Source organism: Chamaea fasciata, unplaced genomic scaffold (assembly GCF_029207755.1).
Source record: "Chamaea fasciata isolate MVZ Bird 193981 ecotype frontalis unplaced genomic scaffold, bChaFas1.0.hap1 SCAF_1, whole genome shotgun sequence".
Taxonomy (NCBI): Eukaryota; Metazoa; Chordata; class Aves; order Passeriformes; family Sylviidae; genus Chamaea; species Chamaea fasciata.
This window is the reverse complement of record NW_027094086.1, coordinates 49,819,164-49,838,704: the sequence shown is the minus strand read 5'-3', so window position 1 is coordinate 49,838,704 and position 19,541 is coordinate 49,819,164. Positions and strand designations below refer to the sequence as shown.

At 37.6% G+C, this 19,541-nt stretch overlaps 1 protein-coding gene across 8 annotated transcripts in view; it reads left to right on the top strand.

Moving 5' to 3' along the window:
• DLGAP1 (DLG associated protein 1) overlaps positions 1-19,541 on the top strand; it is a 403,833-nt gene that overhangs the window by 253,791 nt on the left and 130,501 nt on the right. For all 8 annotated transcript variants that reach the window (XM_066183026.1, XM_066183018.1, XM_066182983.1 and 5 more), the window contains one exon: positions 12,310-13,335. In XM_066183026.1, coding sequence (XP_066039123.1) covers positions 12,382-13,335 — 954 coding nt within the window. In that variant the 5' untranslated portion in view covers positions 12,310-12,381. The remainder of the gene's footprint in view (positions 1-12,309; positions 13,336-19,541) is intronic.

The following is a 19,541-nucleotide window of genomic DNA, read 5'->3' as shown; positions in this document are numbered from 1 at the left end:
TAGGAAGGGCGTTGAGATGCTTGAGTGCATCCAGAGTAGGCAACAAGGCTGGTGAGGGGCTTGGAACACATACCCTGTGAGGAATAACTGAGGGAGCTGGGGTTGTTTAGCCTGGAGAAAAGGGGACTCAGAGGTGACCTTATCACTCTCTGTAACTCCATGAAAAGTGGCTGTAGTCAGGCGGAGGTTGGTCTCTTTCTCCAGGCAGCAGCTGACAGAATGACGGGACGCAGTCTTAAGGTGCACCAAGGGAGATATGGGTTGGATATTAGGAAAAAGCTTTTTACAAAAAGGGTGGTAAAGTATTGGAATTGTCCACCTGGGAAGGTGCTGGAGTCACCATCCCTGGATGTGTTTAAAAAAAGACTGGATGTGGCACTCGGTGCCATGGTTTAGTTGAGGTGTTAGGGTGTGGGTTGGACTCTGATCTTGAAGGTCTTTTCCAACCTAGTGATTCTGTGGTATCATGAGTTTGATACATATACTAGGCTGCTTATGGTGTTGCTCTTTTAGAGAATAATTTTTCTGAAGTATTTTCAGTGCTATAGAAATATTTATCGCACACTTGCATATTACTCTGCACGTTTTTTATAGAATATTAGAACTTATTTTAATTAAAAATAACTTAAAATGCATTACTTCCATGATTTTTTTTAAATACTCATGACAAGATGCTTTGCATTAGAACTTAGTGATAAAGCTTTTCAGTTTAAAGTGCATGATATTCCAGTACACAAACACTCTATCATTTGCAATTATATGTAAAAAAATTCAGGAGTTCCTTAAAGTGTATTATGTGTATTATGTATTAAGTGTACTGTCATTTATGCTGGTTTTGTGTGATGAAGCAATGAGTTAATGATAGCCTTCGCTTTTAAAGTGCATTTTTAATAATTTTAAAATTATACCTACTTAATATTATGGAGAATACTTACTCTATACTGTTACTTTAAACCATCAAATATTAAAAGCCAAAATGAAGTTCATTTCATGAGACTCATGTTGGTCTCAGGAGCAATTCCATTGAGATCTGTGAAGTTACATCAATTGGGGCATTGCTGGAAATAGTAACATGCAAAAAATGGGAATTAAGCTCATACTTCCTCTTTCTCCTTTTCCTTTAGTGCTTTCTCTTCCACTCCCTCCCGCACTTCAGTTTTTTTTGTCTCAGTGAATGCTCCTTAATACAGCAAAGTTCAAGTGAAATGGAAATATGCTTGAGTATATTTTCCTTGATTTTTACTTCTTTGGTCTCTATTTGTAAAGAAAAGTTTTAATTCCGTTCTTTGTTATTGTGTTTCATGTCAGCAATGTGTGAAGTTCAGACAAGGCTAGTATAAAATAATAAAGTCTGGTGGTTTGCTATCCCCTCTTAGCCCCCAAGAGGGAAATTTGCAGTGTATTAATGCCTAATGTGCTGATGAAGTCAAACATCCTTCAGGAGTAAGATGTTTATTTACCATTTTATGTATCTCAGCACCGTGATTTGTGATGAGCTTCTGCACAGAATGCACATAGTGAAGAGAAATCTGTGTTTCTTACAAACATGTGTAGTTGATGTGAAGTTCATGCACAAGCACTTTAGGTGGCACCTAATACAAGGGCACCACCACCATATTCCTCACGGTGTCAAAGCCTCAGAGTGAATCCTGTGTGGTTTCTTTAAACTGATAAAAGATCAATCACAAACTGTGGAAGCAAATACAGTTTAAATTCTGTTACATTGTTTAAATTCACAGTTAAATTCTGTGGCATTGCAAAGCTGACCTGTGTGATTCAAGCTTATAAGCATGTTTATTCATTTTTCCTGTTTGACCATCCAACATCAGATTATTGTTCAGAATAATTCATTTCATCAAATAATTTTTTTCAGTTATTTTTGCCTCTTCCTGATGTAAAAGCTATTCTGAAAGCCTTTTCTGAAACATTTAAGTCATATTCACTGTTTAGAAAATACTATTTCTCTGATTATTTTTTAGGCTGCTTGCAGGGGTTCATTAGTTTGTATGCAGTAATTAAGTTTTGGGTTGATTCTACCTGTATGTTAATAAAATCCTTTTCTGATTCTTTATTGGATAAACATAGTTTCTACAATCAAATTCTTATCATGTGCCATTTGTATGCATAATTAAACATATATGAAAGAAGATCAAGATAAACTTCTCAAGTATTCTTTAATCTTTAGATCTGCTTGTTTCTAGGTATGTTCAGACCACTGGTTCTATTTATTGGAAAATGAACCCAAAAAAAAAAAAAAAAAGAGCACAGTAGAAGCAAATTCTATGTGCATAAATAATAGCAGAAAAGTCTGAGATATTCTTTTTCACTTTTTTATGTTTACCACCAGAATCATATTCAAAAATTCAATTTACAATTACAGGGGTTTTGTAAAACTTTGAAATTATTGCTGTTGTAAATTAATAGATTAAATGTAGACTGTGGTTTAGGTGGAACTGAATGAAGGCTCAAAGCAGAAGATGAGAAGTTGTATCCTCTGCTGGAAGGCAGAACTGTCTCCCAGAGGGAATGCAGCCACTATCTTGTGCCATGCCTGGGGAAGAACATTTTGCCCACAGGTTTTCTCTTCCTTTTGCTGTCACATTTTACTCTGACATACTTGATAAGCAGCTTTTTGAAAGTACCAGTAATTTTTTCCAGACATTCTTCATAAATTAAGATTTGTTTGCCATAGGTCAAAATCATTTCATGGAATTCTGTGAAAAATAGTCCTCTTTTAAAATGGTTGCTATTTCAATTTCTTCGTAACTAAAATCGCTTGAGAAAATATTTGTGGTAAATGTTTCCCTCTGAAAAGAAGATTTTTATGTTTCTTATTATGTTTTTATGCCAGTAGAGCTGAAATGAGGCAAGTTGATTTGAGCAGGGAGCTTAAGAGTTCTGCCAAATTTGACTTTATTTCCTAGCATTGCTATAAAATTAGAGAGTATTTCCATTTCATCTACTGTGTAACAACAAATATTGGTCAGTTACTGCAGCCATCAAAGATAAGGTGGTTAAAGTTATTTAACTGCATTTATATACCATAGCAAATATGAGGATTTGGTTCTGTTTTTAGTTGTTTGTGGGCTTTTTTAAACCTTAAATTCATGAAGTTCAGTACTATAATCATGTTTTAGGGAATAAATAATGCTATTACTCTCTGCCTTTTAATCAGGTGTTTCCTATTCAGAGCCTGAGCTCACAATTACTCGTTTTTACTTTTAAATTGAGCTGAGAGGAACAGGTTGAAATGAAAAAGATTAAGTTTTGATCTAAGGATGACTGTTTTCTACTAACCCGATGAGTTTTCTGCCCTGCTGGCGCTTTTATCTCACACCTTCAGAGAGGGCTTTTTCTTGTTTCTCCCAGGAGTCAGTTTTCTCCCATGTAGGAGTTAGCTGGTCTTGCTTATGAGCAGAACGTTCTTGGCACTGTGTGCCTCTCCCCTTTTCATACTGCCTCACTGGAGAAACCTGGCTTGGGCACACGGAACTTGGAACATATCCATGACCAAGCAGGGTGATCATAGTGGTGACATTTGTTGCTAGAGATAAAGCTCCGTAATACCAAAATGACTATGAAGTGAATTTTCCAGGATGTTCTTACTCATAGTTATGATGTGGGACAATTTGTCTGAGGCAAAGCAGGTTCTTTCTGGTGGGCTAGTGGGGGGTATCCAGTGGGCTAGTGTGGTGATTAATATGGCCTGTATTGTCATTCTGTGAAAAGCAATGTCTTCATAGCTCTTACCCTTGGCCTTTACAGAGGTTCTGTAGCGTTTCCATGGAGTTTCTCCACTAAGACACTTTTTCATTAGTTTCTGGGCTGACAACAGATGTTCAGGGAAGGCACCATTCAAATAGAGCTACCAACTGCAAGCCAAGATAGGAGACCATCTGCAAGCACAGAGATTCTGGTGCTTGTATGTTTCTGTAGCATCCACTTTTGCTTGGACTTAAAATACCATAGTGTAGCTGGAAGAATATTTTTTCAAAGGAATCATCACTATTTCTGCCAAATGAGGTCAGGGTTTGTAAGACTGAAGCTGTAGACTGAGTCTGGTAAAACTATGTTTCATTAAATTGAGTTGAGTGATTTTTCATGGAGCAGGAAATACTTATCGTAATGTTTCACTTGATTTCTAAAAAGAAGGAATAAAAAGCTTAAGAGAGTTTGAATCATGAGATTTGCTGGTCAAAACCAGCAAAGTCTTGTAATTATGCAATCACACAATCATGGAAATCAAAATATGGATTCTCAGGTGTCTTGAATGGAGTGTAGTGCATAGGACTAGTGTCAGTTCCCTGGCTTTACAGTTAACATTGTTCTTTCAATGTATGTGTAGAAAGGCTCTAGACAGCATGAAAACCTGTAGCTCAGGCAATAATTCAACTGTGATACCTGTCACATTGCCATACTGCAGAATTGCCAAACACTTAAAAAACTGGTAGAAAATGAATTAATGACCCATACAGATGGGATTTGTGTAATATTGGTGCAAGGTCTGATTAGCAGATTCCATTAGATCCCTGTCAGTCACTAGTTTCTATAGTGGCTCCTAGTCTTAGTCACGCTGCTGTCCTTGCAATGAGGATTAAAATCTTGATTTAGTACAGAGACGTCCATTTTCCCTAAGTGACCACATTGAAGACCATGAATTTATTTGCCTTTGACAGGAAAAGTACACCTTGAATGTAGGTTTTGTCTGCTGATCACCTCATTCCTACTAGAAAAATAAACCTTTGACATTCACAGCTGACTGGCTTGCAGGAATCTGGATACATACCTAATGTCTTTGTATCTGTATTAGTTATTTAATGGTCTATATTTTTATGCCACTGTGATAGCCTCTTTATTTTTATCAGGTGCCAGTGTTGTAGGAATGTTTGACCTGTCCCTCACACCTCCTTCTTTTTGTTATCCAGAGATAGTAGAAGACACCCATATCATATTGATTATTTGCAATTGATAGAAAGTAGTGACTGTAATCCTTCCATTTTATGAAATCTTCTGTGAAGAAAGCAAGCAAAATAGAGTTGCAAACTTAGGTGCAAAAATAGGGTACCTAAAAGAGAGCAGCCCAGGTAAGTACATGTTAACCTCATTCCCAATTTTGGTGTATCTTCCTTTTCATTCCCTTTTGCTGTTTTCCCAGACAAAGCATTCTGGAAATCCATTTTGGCAAGTTCTGCTTAAAAAAAATATATTAAGGTCATAAAGTTCAGCATCCCCCAGACAGAGAAGATTAAAATGCAACATCTGAATTTGGGTATGAGGCATATGCTTCAACACTATCTATATGACATTTGTTAAACGATTCAATTAAATATATTATTTTACTTGTGCATTATACAGACGTAATATCCTGTTTGTTTTCTTTCTGGGAGAAGAAAATGTCTATTGGCAGTTCTGAATTCACAAAAGGCTCTCCAACTGATGTGCTGTCCCTTACCGAGTCAGACTCTGTCCTACACCACAGGAAAGTAATGAGCAGACTAATTGTACTGTATATTATTACTCACTGAAGCAGATCAGAATTTTTTAAAAGTTGACTGTTAATTTGTGTGCAAGTCAGGAGAGTGGAAGAGCAGACAATCACAGTTTAGTACTTCCTTTTGTAGTGTTGCCTTGGAAGGCTGACCTGAAACAGAGACTGGACAGAGCTAGAGAATAAAGTAGGTATTTATTGAAAGGCCTCCAGGATCCACCCTGGGCAGGACAGAAGCCTGACCCAGGCTGCACCCCGGGTGGACCAAGAATAGTCACAAAATGGCCCCCCCGTCACGAGATCTTACACTTTTTTTAAGTTTTGGTCCATTTGCATATTGGGGTTCAATTGTCCAATTGCAGCTTCAGGTTGTGAGGTCCTGTCGTTCTTGTTCCTCCCTTCAGTCCCCCGTTGCTTATGCTTTCGGGCCTGAAAGGTGTCCTTCGTTCTCCACAGAAGAAGGATTTGTTTTGTCTACCTATTCTGTGAAGACAGCTTACTGCCCCTTAATATGAGGCTCAGAACTACATCCCTAGGCAGCACAGAATCTGCAAATATGAAAACTAAAACTTAAGGCATCAATAAAGCCAAGATCTTTGCATGCAGTCTTGCATATTGCCAGTCACACTCCTAAGAGGGTTGAAAAAATCAGTCTGTGTCAAAATTTTGCTGACATATTATTGCTAGAATCTTGCAGACTTTGCAATGTGTTTAGATATGACTCAGAGGTTAATTATGTGTTAGGTTACCTTAGTGACTACAGATTTCGTGACACTCCTAGTGGCAAATCATCTTGCTTTTAGCCATAGAGATGAAGAAAGTAAAGCCAGCCCCAAAACCTTTAGGCACATACTGTCCTGGTACTGACCCACCACAGTTGCTCACCAAAAGCCCATGGATCATGGATGGAATGAGTAGTCAAATGTAAATGTGAAACCTGTCACCACAAATATATGCAAACTAAAAATTGTTGGATGCAGACAAGTAAAAAAACCCCACCAATTCTTATGATGCCATTGGTGGATCCCTCTCTTCTTGGTTTTTTTCTGTATATATTCCATTCACAAGGGCCTCCTCAGACATCAGCTAAAGCTTAATTATGTTTTTTTTCCCTAGTTACTCCCACTTATTGATCTCCCCATGCATTTGGAATGAGTTGACTGGCCAATACATTTCTTTTATGACTCCCTGTCCACTGTTCAAGATTAAATTATATTGTAAATATCGCTTGCCTGGTGTGGTTGCTGACACAGAAGCAAAAATTAGATGTTCTCTTGAGAGTTTTACCCAAGGCACTGAATTGTTCATATTACCTGACAAGATGTATTAGGAAGATAATTTGAGATCTCATTTTCTTTTGAACCCCTTTAATAAAATATGTGGATAGATGAATTTTAGAATATTTATCCTTTAATTGATGTCTAGATTTTCATGATTATGATGCAATGTAACAAAAAGGCCACACATAATGGCTGCAAAATATCAAGACCTTTGTGATAAAGCAATGTCCTTTATGAAGAGCATGTGGAAGTTTGATTGTCAGCATAATCATATTTTCCATTTGTTTGTAAAGTTTGAGAACTGGGGAGAGGAATTTCACTGAGAACATTCTATAGTGTGGGATTAAATAAATAAGCAAAATCTGAGAACCTCGGGAGTTAAGTATGGAAATCACAACCTATCTTTATTAACCACAGAGCATAAAATGAGAGCACTATAAAGAGTACTGCTAAGAAGCATCATTGGTTCAATTTGTGCACGTGATTAAATGCCCTCCTCACTCAGAGTTTATGCGTTTACATCACCTTCCACCTCTGTCCCAGTGCTTCAATTTCTAGATCCGGCAGACACCTGAGGATTCAGAAGTGTCATCTGGCTCACTGAATGGTATCTTAGAAGAACCACATTCACCAAATAATAAAAAAATTCAATGTCCCTTACTCCTTGGTTTCTGAGCAGATGAGGATGTTAGACCCAAGATGCTCTGGCCCTGATTATGCCAAATTAGGGTGTCACTGTTGGTAACTTCTCTGTTGGAGAAAAGAAGACTTCCCCATGGTTGAGGAGGATTGGGTTAGAGACCATGGAGTCAAATTTGGCATCCAGAAGTCCATGGGCCCTGGTGGGATGCGATGCACCCACAAGTGTTGAGGGAACTGGTGGACATCATTGTTAGATCTTAGAAAGGTCATGGCAGTCAGGAGAGGTCCCTGAGGACTAGAGGAAAGCAAATGTTATCCCCACCTTTAAAAAGAGGCAAGAAGGATAACTCAGGTAACCACGGTCCATCAGCCTGTGGGGTGCTGACCCTGGCAGGATGTCAGGTGCCCACCAAAGTTGTTCTATCAGTCTCCTCCATGACTGGACTGGGGAGAAAAAAACAAAAGTCTAATGAGTTGAGATAAGGACAGGGAGAGAGATCACAAACCAGTTACCATCATGGCTAACAGTCAAAACAGATTCAACTTGGGGAAACTAATTTAATTTATTACCAGTCAAAATCAGAACAGGATAATGAGAAGTAAAATACCATCCTCCCACCCTTTACTCCTTCCTGAAGTCTTCCTCTTCCCCCCAAGTGGCACAGGGAGGAAGGGAGTGCTGCTGCTCAAGAAGAGAAGTCCCTCCTGTATATTCTGCATTCTGCACTCTTGCTGGATGCAACTGGAGGGCCTCTGGGGCATATCAGTAAATCTTTTATAAGACAGAAGGTTGAACATATATATAAAGGAAAGAGTATGTTTCTCAAAGATGTGTTTTATGGGTAAATTTTGAACATGTGAGTAGATAATACAGTTCAATGAAATTTGTAAAAAATAAGGTGCTTTCTGCATTCAGGTTTTGTTATTTTGCATTCATTTTCATTTCAATTACATAGGGTTTAAATAGGCATTTTTCTAGCCACTAGGTTATTTCTGGAAATTGTTATGCATCAGAGACACCACATTAGGGACAAGGATGAATATATTTGTTTCCTTCTTACCCAGGGCATCCTCAAGAAAACAAAAGCAAATGTAACATGAATGTTGAAAGTAGTAAGCATTCTTCAGCCTTGCAATGCTGCATCTCTTTAACATCTCCTTTATTCCTATGCCATCAAGTAGTTTTGGTCTGCTGTCTATATTTGCACTGTTTAATATTGTGTTCATCAATTATCTTGTCCTGTTTCATGAGTAATTAAATGTTCCTGTTTTGGCCAAAAAATACCAATAAAATAAAAGCCTTAACTGACTTCCTCTCAGCTACTCATGGCATGATCATATAGCCCTGTCTCCAGCTGTTAATTGCACTAAACAGTGATGTATATGTTTGGCTAACACAATTATGGAAAATTATGCATATTCTTCAAAAAATACTGATGAAATCAGAGACTGTAGGATAGAAATTTTTCCATACACATATTAAAACAGGATTAAGGTGTGAGAGTGATATAGGTTTTGTGTTTGGAGTGATTTTATGCAGAAGAATTGTCCACTAAATGTTTAAGAAAAGCAAAACTTCTTTATTCAATGTTGAGCATAGTGTACTTATTCTTTCTTTCCTGGAAGGTGCAGTATGGTACATGATAGGGTTTTTTCCTAATTCATTTCACTTTTCACTGCTGTGGCAGCAGTAATACAGTTAAGGTAAAATGAAGCTATATTCTAGTAAGTGCTTATGTGGGACTTCTTTATCACAGTTGCCATGATAAAATAAATGTTTTCAGTGCTGTCGCACCAGAAAAAAAAAATAACAAACTAAAACAAAAACAAACAAAAAAACCCACCTCTCTTAATGCATCCAGTAGTCTAGGAGTTGGGAATAAATTACTAGCTCTCCTTTTTGTTACACAGGTTGGTTACTCCTTTTGGTTTTGGCTTGATTTTTCTGTCAGTCTCTGGTTTTTGCTTCTTTGTTTCTTCTTTTTTTCCTCCTCTTTTCAATCTGATTTTTCAAAACCCTATGATCTTTTGCTTTCACAAGCATTTTCTCTGTTATTCTCCTTATCTGTTCATCTGATTCCTTTTGGGCAGATCATCCTATCTATCTTCTGCTTTTTTCTCCAGTACTTCCTCATAAAAGATCCATTGACAGCTCAGTCTCAAAATACATGTATGTATTTTTTTCTCCTAAACATTTCCATCCTACTTGCCATCCAAGCTCATATAGCAGTGCTTAGCCAATCTTCCTCCACAATTTTTTTGAAAGCCTGTTGCTTTCTCACTGTACAGACAAATGTCACTTTTCTTAAGCTTTTTCACTTTTTACCACTTCTTGAACATCCTTCTTAGCATCCATATCGCCAGTCCATCCAAAACACAGCTGGTAACATGGCTGTTCTCATTGTTCTCGCAGCTACATCTTTTAAGCTTATTTCTAGTTTCAGGGTTTTCCCCAATATTCTGTCCCAGTCTATAAATCAGATCAAGTGTTTCCTGATCCCAGACATTTTGCTGTATCAGTATATTAAGGCTATATTTTCTTAATAATTCCATTACATCCCCTGTGCCTGCCATGACTTCACTATGTTGTAAATTATTGGTCCTTTTGGTGCTCTGCCTACATATACTCTTTTTCCACAGTGTTCCACAAAATTTCATAGCCATTCAGATAGGGGGAAAATCAAAATAAATCACTGTTTTAGGGCATGTCCCAGTTAATTGTACTCTTTCATATCTTTCTCCTATCTTTGAGGCAAGTTTAATTTTTTTTTTAATCTTATATAGCACACTAGTCTATTTTTAGCCTTAAGAGAATTTATCAATCATCCTAAGGACTGTTGCATGATTGCAAATGGATTTAAGTTAAAAAAAAAAAAAAAAAAAAAAAAAAAACACAAAAAACTGGCTGAATTTTTGTTTTCATAAGCCTTGATGTGTAAAAGATATTAATAAATAGCAAAGATTGGACTGGTTTTTATTTGGTCTCTATATCCTTTAGAAGTACTCTGCTTGATGGGTTGTCTTTGTCAAGTCACATTTTCAATTACCTAAGTAATTAATCTACTACAACATCCCTTCGGATGTTTCTCAATTACACAGAGTAATAGATCATGTTTTTAAAACTATGGTACAGATGTAAAATTATCTTTAGAAATGCTAAGGATTGTCACTTCAGTATAATTGACAAATACAACTCCCTGAATATATTATTTTCATGCTCTTAAAGGTGCCTTTAGCCATTCTCCTCTTTAGGTAAATCAGTCAGCTTATCCATTTGGAATATATCAAGAGCCTTTTGTGGTATTTCGAAAACTTTTTTTTTTTTTTTTTTTTTTAAATTCAAGGTCTCCTGAGAAGGAACATTTTCTGCATTGCAGGGATCCAGTGAGGAGAAATAAAATGCACGACATCCAGATTAGCTTTGAAGCATACTGAACAAAACCTCCTCTTTGGCTTGTTGCAGTTTCAGAAGAAAATATAAAATAAGTTCTGATGAAGTGCAGAGCATGCTTTTCCAGACTGACATTAACTAAATGCTATTTTAGAAAACTTCATTGTTGCCAATTTGCCAGTGGGTACAATGTCTACAACCTGTTAAAACATGAACTTTAGCTGAGAGAACGCTGGAGGAGCATAGTGAAAACCTGTTTGCTATGAATGTTTATCCTTACTCCAATAAAGACCTCAAGAGCTGCATTTCCAAAAGTCTTATGTGATTAGCCATGCCAGAAAGGAATAAAGTAGCTGAGTGACTCCCATTTCAGTGCAGTATGAGAAAGCATCCTCTGAGGAGTCCTCTGCCCTTCAGCTTCTCAGATGGCACCATGAGACTGCTTTGCCACACCTGAAACCTCATAATTTACACATTAGCAGCTCATAGGTTCCACCCAGACTTTTGCTAGAGTTGAGGGCTGAAATGATGGCATCTGGCTTCAAACAGAGTGGTTATTGTATCACTTGGGATGAAGATTTCCATTTTCAACTTGCTGTAATCCATATTCTACAGGGTTGTGAATCACTTCAGGGACAAATTACTGCAATCAAGAATTAAGTGTTATTGTTATTAACTGTTATTGTTGTGTGCAAAGTTTGGCTATCCCAGTTCCTTTAATGGTAGGAGTATATAGGCATATTTGAACACTGCTTAGTGTAATGAAAAATTATTGAGAAATAAATCAAGCCATGCACGAGCAGAATAAGATGGGGGGTTTTTAGTGAGTAGGAGCCAGCAAATACTAAAATACAAACCCCACAGATACAAAGGTTGTTAAATAGTTGGTTTGGCTTCATTTTCACAGTTAGTGTAATTTATTGTTATTTTATTCATAATTTGAAAAGAACTTACGGAAATAATGTTTTACTCTTGTCTTGAGATGTTTACAGCCCAGGCAGATGACATGGTGATTGAGTAAAAAATATTCCTTGAAGTTAGAGAAAAGTTTCCCATTAATTGCACCATGCTTTGTGTTTGGCCCAAAGAAGCCCAGAAAGTGCTCCATTAAAGAAAAGATCTTTTTTAATGTGCCCATTTGGCCTTGAAAATATGCAGAGGAGCAGTTAAGGCATACTGGGAAGTCCCCGTCTGTGAACGTTTTCAGGACTGAAGTTTTAGAGTAGAGGTGGCAACACTTATCTTGCATTTCATATTTCATTTCTTCATATTGGAAGAACTTCCTTGCATCTGTTTGCAGATAATGGAACAAGATAATTTTTCTTGTGTATTGCTTAGGTATCCTTATCACTGTGTTGGGTGTGGGAAATATTAAAGGATGAAAAGAGTCTGAGAATGTTTATTCCAATTACTTTCACAATAAGAAACAAAGAATGCTAAGCGTGCACATGCTGTTTATTCTCTCAGCTTGCATATCTTATGGCTTCTGTTGTGTTTCTTTCTTGTAGGCCTTTCTCTGAGTTCTGCCTGTTGCACAGCCATACGTGTTAGATGACTTTGGGACTCATTTTGCATCAACGATGAAGGGATTATCTGGCAGCCGCAGTCACCATCACGGGGTCGCCTGTGACCCTGCCTGTGACAGCCTGCCACACCACCAGGACAGGAAGCCATATTTGTTAAACCCGGTGGACCCCCACCCCACAGACCACCCTTACTACACTCAAAGGAACTCTTTCCAGGCCGAGTGCATGGTGCCCTACAATGATCAGATTGCCAGCAGCACATTTCCCCGGAGGCATTACAGCTCCCACCATGAACTCAAGGACGAGTGTGCTCTGGTTCCCCATGGAACTGCCAACAAGACCAACCGCATTCCTGCCAACCTTTTGGACCAGTTTGAGCGGCAGCTGCCCCTGAATCGGGATGGCTACCACACTCTGCAGTACAAGCGAACTGCCATGGAGCACCGCAGTGACAGCCCGGGCAGGATCCGGCACCTGGTTCATTCTGTCCAAAAGCTCTTCACCAAGTCCCATTCACTGGAAGGACCATCCAAGGGGAGTGTCAATGGGGGGAAAGCCAGCCCAGAGGAGTCACAGACGATGAGGTATGGGAAGCGCAGCAAGAGTAAAGAAAGGCGATCAGAAGGTAAGCCTAGATCCAATGCTTCAGGATGGTGGAGTTCAGATGACAACTTGGACAATGATGTTTGCATTTATCATGGTCCCAGTGGGGTCATGACCATGGGAAGATGCCCTGATCGCTCTTCTTCCCAATACTTTATGGAAGCCTATAACACTATTAGCGAACATACTGTGAAGTCCTCCAGAAGCAATAATGATGTCAAATGCTCTACCTGTGCAAACCTGCCTGTGAATTTGGACTCCCAGTTAATGAAGAAAAGCTCTTGGTCCTCTACATTAACCGTGAGCAGAGCCCGTGAAGTTTACCAGAAAGCATCAGTTAACATGGACCAGACAGTGGTGAAGGCAGAGACGTGTCAGCAGGAACGGTCATGTCAGTACCTCCAGGTACAGTGTGGAGAACTGGTTGCTGTTAACTGTGCTCTGCCTTGTCTCAGGTGTTTGTGGGGGATGGAGGTTTGCTCTGATGAGATAAGGATGAGATGCTCTCAGATAAGGAGAACTTTCCCCAGAGGTCACTGATCACCAAACAAGGGGTGCTGCTGCTAAAGTTAAAAATATATCAGCCTTTTTGTTTGTTTTTTTGGGGTTTTTTTTTGGTCCAGAATTCAGTATTTCAAAGTAACAGTTCATGTTAGAACAGGATTATTTTTTTTTTCATGTGGGAAAAATAAGACCTTTCTGTGTACCTTTTGAATTTATAAGGCTGTCACAGTAGGGGTATGGGGAATTTGATGTTTTAGTGCTTTCATTTAGCATTACAATGTCAATTAACTGAATGTTACCAGGATACAAATTCTTTGATTTCTGTAATTTCAATTTTGCTTTCATTTAGTGCTCATTTTTTTATGAAAGCTTTTGAGACCCTTTTGAGAAACTATGGGGTACCTTAATACTCTCTCCAGCAGGAAAACAGCCTACTTTTCTTTTTGCCATAGAATATAAATTCTCTTAAAATGGTTATTGTAATGTGTCCAGATTTGTTTATCAGGCTATTCCTCTTTTTTATGGCTCTGAGTCAAAAATAAAAAATCGAAAGGTTGAAATTATTGCTTGTTCTGATTATACATTTTAGGAGTACATCACCTACTCCCTCACAAGCTGTTTTCAGTTAATACAGCGTCACTATTTTTCACCAGTATTGTATCTTTAAATGTCAAGAATCAGATGTCTCCTCTTGGAGCTATCATACTGCCGGTGAATGTTTGTGGCAGGAACATGGATCAGAAAATATTAAAACTGTTTCATTCTTAGAAGAGCTGTGGATAGCTTTTATGCACTTTAAAAGAAGCACTTATGGCACATCTAAGTGTGTGTGTAAGATGGAACAACGTTGCACAGAGAAGAGAGAAGACCATGAGGAAAAAAGAGGTTTGCTAAGATGATTCGGTTTCATTTTAATGTAGTGGGACTCTTTTCTATTTGTATAGAGCTGTAGCAAGTTCTCTCAAATGGGTGCTTTAATGAGACAGTCAGCTTCCACGTTCTGTTGTTTAAGTCAGTATGCAGAGAAAGCGTAGGACTGAGGCATCAGCATTTAAAAATTGATCTTAAAAGGTTTTATGGAGTGTCATGCAAAATAATTTTGAATGCCAGCCTCTGGGATTCTAAGTCTTGAATGTAAAGGAATAGATATGTATATTTTCAATTGTTTAGGAGAGTGGGGTGGGGGAAGAGGGGGCAATACAAATGCTCAGTGTGTTTACAGCTCTGCGTTTGGACTGGGGAGGGAGAGGGGTTTCAAAATAGCCTCAGGTTGCAACCTTTTGAGGTTTTGAGGGGTTTTTTATGAAGTCTTCTTCTTCAGTGTGAATTTTGTGTGTGAGAAGAAACCATAACTTTAGGCTTGATAGTTGTGGTTACTTTGAACCCTGAGATTTCTTTTGTTGGTATTTTTGTTTACTCCTTCAGCCTTCTCTTGGGTTTAGATAAAATAGCTGACAATTCAGTATGTGACCAGATGGCTAGAAAAGAGTGAAAAACTGTGCCAGCATCAGCTTTAAATGAACACCTCCATAGGGACCTTTAGATAATGTTTAACTGACAGGAATAGACTCCTCAAGTGGAATTAGAGGACATTATCTGTGTCTGTATGAAAATATGTCCAACAATTGTCAAGGGCAAGAATAACTAAATTCTCACTGAGTATAACTACATTCTCACTGTGTTTCCCATTCTCACTGGTAGTTCTATTTCAGTTTTCACTTAATTTTGTTTCATTCTTTCTAATTGCATACCATTGTAAAATCAAGGGAAATATTTGAAACAGTTTGTTTTTGTTGGGTTTTTTTTAAAGGAGAATCTTAACCAGGCATCAGTTAACATTGGAAGTAATATTCAGAGTACAGTACAGTTGAGGAAGCAAGTCAGGATTATTCTTCTCTCTTGGCAGCTTGAAAGGATGACAAATGCATATAGATATTTCAAAAGTCAGTCTATTTTGAATGCATCCCATTTCTTTTCTCTTCACTATATCACTTATCTTTTTACACTGCAAGCCCTTTGGGGCTTGGACTTTGTTCCCTTTTGTGTTTCCACAATGTCCAGCACAATGGGGCACAGAACCTAACAGGCCTTTTATCTGTCCTGCAGTATAAATATATATGAACAGTAGCAGAGTTTTACTCTGTTAGTGGGTTGTAGAGTTACTCTGTGTATCTGTTATTTTCCAGGTGCCCTTCTCATTATTGTACCAAAAGGCTGGTATCCTGTGTTAGAACAATTGGAAAGGCACAAAATGAGATGAAAGCTGCAGATTCACAACAAAACTGGACAACCCTGATAATTTAATTTCGTTTTTATGATCCTTCTTAGTTGCTTTCTTTGTTAAATAGATGCTTTTATCAACTAGCTTGTTATTTAAGTTGTTGTCTGTGGTCTGGGACATAAACTCTCAGGACATAAACTCTGATCATTCAAAGAGCAGCTGCTTGTTCATGCAAACTCTTCTTGTCACAGTATCTGAATTCAATGAAGAAGTGACTTTTTTTCATCTCAGGGTACTCAGGATAATTTTCTTTATCCTGATAGATCTGAGTATATCAGAGATCACAAGTGACATTGACTTCACTTTTGTTTGTGAGGGCTTTTATCACAAAAGTATCTGCATGAATTCTCAGTGTAAAGACATTGAAATAGAAAACAATTAATTCACTTGCTGTGATATTTTCCACTTAACTGTTCTGTGGAAGGAGTTGGCAGTAGTTCGTATTACAGATGGGCTTATTTCTCATAATTTGGAATTTGGATCAAGTGCAGAGTCCTCCTGCATTGCACCCCACCAGGCTCCACTTCCAGCCCTGATGCTGAGGCACAGTGTCCATCCTTGGAGTTCTAGGGGAGGCTCGGGTCACTGTGCATCTTCTGAAACAGATATTATCCTAGAATAGTCTGAAGACTGTCAAGCAAATCTTTTCCTCTTACCTGCATTTTGGGAGTGTAATTGCATTTTTATCTTCTATTTCTCGTTTCAAGAGTGAACAGCTGGATAGTAGAAAGATAAGTTTCTTTTTTGGACCTGATTTTTATTTCAGGAAAGTACAACTGTTTGATCCAGCTTTACAGTTGGACTACAGTGAAGGAAGGTGAGAAGGAATTGTTCATGTTTTATCAAAATGCTTCTTCAAAATGGTTTCCTTCCCTTGAAAGAAAAATTTTTAAAGCAGTGGAAAGCCTCTACTTCTCTGCTAGCTTCTCCTCTGGAAAAAAAATGAAGTTAAGCAAAACTACCAAAGGCAAAATGTAAGCAGCAGTCCTTTGCTGTGAACAATAGGGTCTAAATACACAAGGAGATATTTTTGACACTCTTGTTTTCTGTGAATTCATGATTTTTGGAGCTAATAGTGTATCAAATATGCTGCAGAGTTTGTCTCTGATTATAGTTTTGCCATTTAATGTTCCCTGTAATTACCATTCCTGTTGTCCTTGGTCCATTTGTTAAGAGACTGAAAAAAAATACAAAGAATGACTTTTTAAAATTAATTTTCTTTTCTTATGTGGGTCAGTCATAAGTTTTCTTTTCATTGCAAACAATGAGACTCATATCAGTTGTGTCAGACACTTGAGGCTAAGAATGGAAATTTTACTTCGGAAAACTGAAGTGCAGAAGGTGATGGCAACAGTGCAGTCATTCAACCTCCAAATTTGCTTTGTTCACCCTTTGGTGGGATACTGTGAGAAATACTATTTAAAAATATAAGCCTTTTCTGGGCGTAGTAAGAATTTTCTGGTGACAAAGGGTTCTGGTTAGTATTACACTCAGTTTCCTGGGTGAAGGTTGCCTGTAATGTGCATTGATATACAATGTGTAGTGCTAAAAACCTCATTATCCGAATGACTTGTTTTCCATTCTCAGGACAAGGCACAGTTTCTTAGGGAAGACAGCTGAATTCCAGTCCCAGCCAGCCTCTTTTTGTTCCCTGTGTTCATGGATAACCAAATAGACCTAAGGGTCAGGGTGCTAATAAAGAGCAGTAAGTGTAATGTGATTTGTTAGCATGGTACCTTACATTACACAGTGTTTATCCTTATGACACAGCAGTTTATGCTAGATCTGTTATACTAAGTTTATCTATGCAAGTTTTTCTGCAATTTCAGTTTGTTGTCCTCATTTATGGTGTTTGCATTTCAGATGCAACTACCATGTTCAAATTAATCTTCCAGGATATTCTTCTTTATATATATATCTATATATATATATATATATATATGTGAAAGTTGTATTAACATCCATTAATTTAGATATTCCATTTTCCATGTATCTGATGACTTTTTAAGATCATATTCCATTATAAATTGAAAATTAATGAAGCACATGCTATTTCTCTTTCAATTTTCTAGTCCCAACTACAAAGTATATGAGGTATAAGTTTCAAGTTTTTTTATGAGCTCATGTGAAAGATAATTCGTAGTAAAGCTAGTGAAACAATTTGGGCAAATGTCAAATAAAGTGTCAAATGTTTTCATGTATTCTAAGTCAACTTCCAGGTAATACAATAATCCTGAAAACATTCGGAAATTCTTAAATGCTCTTGAATTTTAAAATGAACTAATATCTAAGCATATTAATACTGAAAAGTATTCTCAGAAAGCTAAATTATTTTGGTTTTAAAATTGAGAGTTGGGTAATATGGAATAATGGCTATAGCTAGGGATTTTGTGGAAAACATAGACTAGGCACAAAACAGCTTATTTACAAAGTGTGTATTACTAACAGATCATTAAACTGGTGTCTTGGTTATTTAGCCTACCTACAGAGCTACCCAAGATGTGATTGCTATACTGAGAGAAGTATCTAGGAGAGTGTTTCAATATACTCATCTTCTCCAGCTTTGAAGTCCTTTAATTTAGCTAAAAAAAACCCCAACCAAACAAAAAAACCCTCCAAAACTGTCAGCTGTGTTGGTGATAATGATCTTGCCACTCATTTCACCTTAACTGGTGCATTCTTATTTGCTTAATTGAAATCTGTGCTGACCTTTGGTGTCTTGAGTAATGGAGGCCTCCTAAGTACAAAAAGAGCTCTTCAACAGCAATTTCAGCTGCAATTTAATCTGCCAATGTTCCGTAATTTTCTGTCCTTTAGTTTTATTGCCATCCTGTAACTTCTAAGTATTGAATATCCTAGCACTGACCTTATTTTTTCCAGATTAACTTGAATTACTGTCAGTTCATTCTTTTAGCATCCCTACATTCTAATAATACACCCATTAATGAACACAATTGTGGCAGCTGGAACCTGTTGCTGGCACACTGTTTATAGGACTTAGCAACCTATTTGGGCGACACTACATTACTTATACTGTTAGGTCAGAAATGTTAAATTATGGCTGCACATAACAGCTGCCATTTGGTATTTATTTCAGTTCCTTCATGGATAAGATTTGTTTCAGTCATGGATCTGATTACTTTATGTAGCCTTAATTATTTGGAGTATTCCAATCTTATTTTTTCCAGTAATTTCACTGTCAAGAGGAAAAAAAAAAAAAAAAAAAAAAAAGAGTAAAACAAAAAGTCATCAAGGTAAGTCCAGCAAAGAGGAACATTTCAATCTGCCCCTGAGTTTGAAACCTTAAGTTTTATTGTGGAAACACATGAAGAAGGTGAGGAAGAAGACACTGGGCAATGATACATTTTCCTTAGTCAGTGCAAAGTACTAAGGTGTATTTTCCTTCATCCAGTTATTGGGTTGGGGCTTTGTGCTTGTTTCAAGAATGGAATTCACAGTACAGATCTTGAGTGAGGAAATACTACAGTGCCAGAAGAGTGGTTTGAGCAGGGTTATCTGGCCACAGTTTTTGTTCTTACAAATGCTCTTGTGCTGTTATTCTTTCATAGCTGAGCTTCTGTCACTAGTGAATTAAGCAATAAGAACATCAGTCTGTTGTATATTGTTTGTCCTTTCATCCTCTTACCCTGAAACTGTGCAATGAACTCTCTTCTTTGTGCTTCTGATAGATATGTGTTTCTCTCACCAAAGACAAAGCAATGTGTCATGCAGTTGCATAAGGCATTGTGACAGTTCAGAAGGGCCAGGGCTTCCAAATACAGTCTCTGAATTGTGTCCATGAGTCTTTTATGCAAATAAATTTGTG